At 44.4% G+C, this 5,910-nt stretch overlaps 1 protein-coding gene across 1 annotated transcript in view; it reads right to left on the reverse strand.

The window, feature by feature from the left end:
- The window catches only part of RAB21 (RAB21, member RAS oncogene family), a 32,382-nt gene extending 26,962 nt beyond the window's left edge, over positions 1–5,420 (reverse strand). Inside the window, exon 1 of the mRNA XM_011978507.1 lies at positions 5,002–5,420. Coding sequence (XP_011833897.1) covers positions 5,002–5,154 — 153 coding nt within the window. The 5' untranslated portion in view covers positions 5,155–5,420. The remainder of the gene's footprint in view (positions 1–5,001) is intronic.
- Positions 5,421–5,910: the final 490 nt, after the last annotated feature.

The following is a 5,910-nucleotide window of genomic DNA, read 5'->3' on the forward strand; positions in this document are numbered from 1 at the left end:
AAAGAAAGAAAGAAAGTGAATTGCGGAAATGTAGGTATCAGTGAAAACACCAGAACGGATTTGATTTTAAAAATATTTATCTAATCTATAAGCAATTTTACAATGTAATGACCCCTCAGAGACAGCATGAGTTCTCAAAATAATTCACGTGAAAATAATCCCATTACCTTTTTTGACTCAATTACCTTGAAAGAAAAACATAAATCCAGCATCATCTATTCATTTAACAGCAAACAACAAACATTTATTACACAAACATGTGCCAGGCTCTGTGCTAGGAGCTTTACACATGATGCCTGTCCATGTAATCCACATAAAGTCCTATAAGTAGAGGTACTCCCATTTTACAGAAAAGGAGCTCGCTTACAGGCATTAGAATATCCTGTCAGGATAATGATGGCTATGAAGTGAGAGTAAGAATTCAAACCCCAGTCTAACTTCAAAGTCTGTTCTCTTTTCATCACATTACATGGCCTCCTCATAGATCTGAGTACTGCAGAAACAGCATATCTTGCCTTCTGCAAGAATTTGACAAAGCATCTCATGATAACCTTGTGGGCAAGACAGATGTGGCTTGAGCAAAAAGAAGAACTGCAATGCTGGAGTAACTGTTAACATTTTATTAAGGGATTTGTGTCCACTAGGTAGTAGCCCATAGAGTCAGTCTTCCATTATTATTAATATGTATAGCACTCCATTAATAACTGTTTCTTACTCAAGGGAAGGAGGAGGGGATGGCCTGTGACCCTCCCTAAGATTCTATATGTCTACAGAAAATAGAACTTCCGGTCATGCATCACTGGACTACAGTAAGACTTGCTACAGAGCTTTGTACTTGGCCCTCTCTCCCCCTGCTTTCTTTCAAAATCTTTAATAATGACCTGTTGGGAATATTAAAGGCATTCTTACCTAACTTTCAGATGGCAAAGTTAAAAAGTAGCTAATCCAGACAGTAGATTCCACACCTTATTCTTTGCATGTCCAGGACCCAACCCAGTGCCTGGTCCACAGGAGCCCAGTCAGTGTTTCGTGAATTACAGAATCCAAATTAAAAAGGACATTAACAGGTTTACCTACTGGAGTAAATCTACCAAAGTCAACCTTAATGGATCAAGTGTATTAGAAACAAAAGAAAAAGCTTAACTACAATACCAAAGAAAAGAGAATTTGAGAGATACAAATAATGCTTTTTTTTTTTTTTTTGAAGCAATAAAGACTAAGATGTTTCAATTGACAGCAAATTCAGTGTTTACCAAAGTGAGAGCTTCCCCAAAAGCTCACAGAATCTACTTCAGTGTTGGAAAAGGATTCTCAACAGGTGAGGTGATAGCCTGCAATTCTCTGTTCAGTTCAAACCACCACGCCTGGAATTATTTCTACAGCTCAAGGAATCACACTTTAAGGAAAGAGGGAAAACGATTAAATAGTGCCTAGAAGACATATCAAGATAGTGAAAGGGCCATGCACAGTGGCTCATACCTGTAATTTCAGCATTTCAGGAGGCCAAAGCAGGAGGATTGCTTGAGCTCAGAGTTCTAGAACAGCCTGGGCAACACAGCAAAACCTCAACTCTACTAAAAATAAAGAAAAAAACTAGCCATGCATTGTGGCGCATGCCTGTGGTCCCAGCTACTTGGAGGCTGAGGTGGAAGGATTACTTGAGCCCAGGAGTTGGAGGCTGCAGGCAGCTATGATAGCACCACTGCACTCCAGCCTACAAAACAGAGCAAGACTCTGCCTCCAAAAACAAAAAAAAAAAGTGAAAGGATTTAAAACGATGTCACTGTCACTGGAAATCTAGTTAAGGGAACTAGAGTTGTTCACCCAAGAGAAGACTAGACAGTTATCTTCAACTCTCAGAAGGAATGTCATATGAGATACCAAGATTCAGAAGGGAGAATTAGGACTGAAAAATACAGGGAAACAGATTTTGGCTTTCTATACAGAAAAACTTACTAGAAATTAGACCTGTCTAAAAATGAAGTGGGACCAGGAGTGGTGGCTCACACCTGTAATCCCAGCACTTTGGGAGGCCAAGGCAGGTGGATCACCTGAGGTCAGCAGTTCGAGACCAGCCTGGCCAACATCGCAAAATCCCATCTCCACTAAACATACAAAAATTAGCCAGGCATGGAGGCACGCGCCTGTAGTCCCAGCTACTCGGAAGCCTGAGGCAGGAGAATCGCTTGAATCCAGGAGATGGAGGTTGCAGTGAGTTGAGATCGTACCCCTAGACTCCGGCCTGGGTGATAAGAGTGAGACTCTGTCTCAAAAACAAAACAAAACAAAATTTTAAATGAAATGGGCCACCTTAGGACATAGTGAGCTTTCCACTTTCCATAATACCAGTTCATTTCACCACCAAGATGTTAAAAAAAAAAAAAGGGGGACAACCACTTGACTAAACATTAAAAGACCAAAATAGTGATCCATACATAAACTATCTTAAATTCCTGTCAATCCTGCAATTCTTTGAAATGTATGAGAATGTACTTTATAGAAATACAAAGTAGTTTACAGAGACAGGTACTCTGTTGACAAGAAAAAAGGTGAACTCTTCCTCTCATATCCTCTCACACCATTTCCTCTCCATTTGGAAATTAAAAAGATACAAAGTTGTGTCTTACAAGTCACATAAATCAAATTCCTCTGAAAAATTGTTAAGAAAGATGAGGTGAACTGGTATCTCTGAAAGGGATTAGACACATTGCTGTTTACATATATTGGTGTACAACAAAATCCTAAATTCTATAATATAATTCAGATATTAACACTGGATATCTACTACAACTTCGTCCTCCCCTGTGTAGGAGTGCAGTGGCTTTTCATATATTTAAAAACTTTTACTTTGCTTTTAGCTTCAAGAATGTTTTAGAAATTTATGAAAAGGTATGGCCAGGCACGGTGGCTCACATCTGTAATCCCAGCACTTTGGAAAGCTAAGACAGGCAAATCACCTGAGGACAGGAGTTCGAGACCTGCCTGGCCAATATGGTGAAACCCCATCTCTACTAAAAATACAAAAAAATTAGCCAGGCATGGTGGCACGTGCCTGTAATCCCAGCTGCTTGGGAGGTTGATGCAGGAGAATCACTTGACCCAGGAGGTGGAGGTTGCAGTGAGTGAAGATTGCTGCACTTCAGCCTGGGTGAAAGGGCAAGATTCAAGTTATCCTTTGAAAAAAACGCGAAGACCTCAATTACAATAGTTTTCTTTTATCTTAGATCTTTGCATAAAGGAAAACACTAGATGGGATATTTACCAATATCCAGAGGTAATGTGATTTAATTGCTCAAAATCTGAAGTCAGACAGGGGTTCAAATTTGAGCTTGGACACTCCTGTACCACTGACTTGTGGTAATATTACTGTCAGCAAAATTACTCAACTAAACCTGTTTCCTCACCTGTAGGGCTATCCACTAAACTATCCACTTCATAGGGTGTTATAAGAATTAAATGACAGAAATCAAGCAAAATAATTAGCACAGTAAGAACTCACTAAATGTTAGCTATTGTTACCACTTTACCTAAGTAAATCTCTAAACTTCTAAACGATCCTGGGTATTTGTCCAGTGAATTTTCTTGATCCAAAACACAAGGCTCTCACTAACAGGACACTGAACAATAACAATTCATTATTAAAATTTTGTTAGTGCTCTGGTACAAGGATTTTTTTTTAATGCAGTTTCCTGGCACTCACTTTTTCAGATGTGCTTTACATACGAGTAAAAACAGAAGAGTAAAAATAGAACATGGAATCAGAGCCAGAGCGTCTTGTAAATTCTAGACTCAGTTTAATAATAGCATCAAACATCCAATGTCACAACAATTAGGAGATTACGCATTCTATTAAGTAGTGTTGATGTTCTCACATACTACACATTTACTAATTAAGACCTATTGTGCAAGTTGGGGCAGTAAAGATAGACAACTTACACTGGACCAGGTCATCAGGGCTTTTTCTGTATATTTATCCTGACAACCCTATGAGCTAGATACTACCATTATGGCCATTTTAACAGAAGAAACAAGCACAGACAGGTTAAGTAACTTATCCAGTATGACACAGCTAGTTAAATGGATGGAGGTGAGACATGAACCTAGACAATCAGGCTCAAAAGTGCGCTAGACTTTACTGCCTTTGGACAAATTGATAAGTCAAATTAGTAGGATAAATTTCTTTTAATACATGAAAACTGATTTCTCTGGGAGAGTGGGGTGAGTACAACTCCCTTAAAGGCCTGGCTTCACTCTCAATCAGTGATAACATGTTAATACCTTTCCAACGTACCTGTAGAAGCCGGCCTTTTATTACAGGTAAAGAAAATGAGTAACAGCACCGGCTTTTAGTCTGGGGACCAATTGTTGGTCAGTATTCACTTGATGTTTCAGCGTGGGTCAATCGACCTCGCAGAATATGAGTGACCCACAAGTCAGACCCACGCAGGCTGCAATGAAACTGCGTAACACGCCTGGGCAAGCGGTCATTTCAAAAAACCTCCAGAGATGGCTCTTTTGCCATTCCTGTTACTCAGGACAAAATGGAACTTGCATAAACACTTAGTCATCAGTAAGCGCTGAAGTTACAAATCACCTAATTCACAAAATCGAATCCGCAGCTAAGTTCCTAATTATGAAAGAAAGAAAAGGAGCTAACATTTGAAGACTGCAACGCTGAAGACACCTGGGGCCCAGGAAGTGCAGTAAATGGGAAAAAAAAAAAGTCCACAGACGGGGACCACAACGTGCGCAGCCACCACGGAGGGCACTGGGGACTTTTCAGGGCCCTTCCACTTCCCTCCCAACCAGCCTGTCCTCGCGTCTACAGGCTGCCCCGACCTGGTGATTCCCCAGGGCGAATTCGGAAAAGTAAACCGAAGGCGGAGATGACAGGCCTGGGATTTACCAGCCTAGATCCAGGGGACCGGGGCGGCAAAGTTTCCCCAGCCCCGGAGGGGTAGGGGCCCTGAGGCGCCCCCTCCCGCTCCCCGAGGTCCGCACCTGCAGAGTTGTGATGTGCTTGTCGTTAAACTTGTTCTCGCAGTAGCGCAGCACCAGCGACGTCTTCCCCACGCAGCCTTCCCCCAGCAGCACCACCTTGAACGAGTAGGCTCGGCCCGCCGCCGCCGCCCCGCCGCCGCCGGCCGCAGCCATCCCGTCGCTTCCCGGCCGCCCGAGCCCGAGTGTCGCGCCGCCCTCCCCACAGCCGCGGCAGCGCCTTCACAGCCACAGCCGGCTCAGCCCCCACCACCCCGGCTCCGCCGACCAGGGCGCTGTCCCCACTCCCTCCTCGGGCGAGGCCTGGAAGGGCTGAGGGAAAGTCCGAGGACGAAGGGCCCCAGCCCACCACGTCAGACACCGGAGGAAAGGCGAAGAACGATCCCTCTCTGCCTCCCTCTAATGGCGTCTCCTTCCTCCTACGTCACACCTTGGGTCACGTGAGCGCCGCGGCCGGGGCGGCCCCTGCGACTAGCCCCAGAAGAACGTGCCTGGACGTGGGCGGGGCTTCTGGAGCATCTCCAGGGGTGGAGCTGGATGTGAGTCAAGCGCCTACTGGCAATCTAGGGCAGAGCCCCGCCGCTTGTGAGCCACCTCTGCTCTGCAGTTGGTGGGAGCCTGCGGGAATAAGGAACCAGGAATTTGAGGTGAGCCCACCTCTGGTGAAATGAAGTGCAGAACTTCATCGTTTTTGCCGAGGGGATGTTCACAAGGCTAATGATCTCTTACAGCAGAGGTCACTGTAAACCAAATCTGTCAAGGTGCCCACGAATCTCTCTCTGTGGGATCCCGAATCATAGCGCCTCCCAGTTCCTCTGACCTCGTGGTCAACTACTCCATCATCTTTCAAGTCTCAGCTTAAACCGCATCTCTGACCACCCAATCCTTCCCCCATCCTTCCATTCCCCCACC

This window comes from Mandrillus leucophaeus, unplaced genomic scaffold (genome assembly GCF_000951045.1).
Source record: "Mandrillus leucophaeus isolate KB7577 unplaced genomic scaffold, Mleu.le_1.0 Scaffold196, whole genome shotgun sequence".
In the NCBI taxonomy this organism is placed as follows: Eukaryota; Metazoa; Chordata; class Mammalia; order Primates; family Cercopithecidae; genus Mandrillus; species Mandrillus leucophaeus.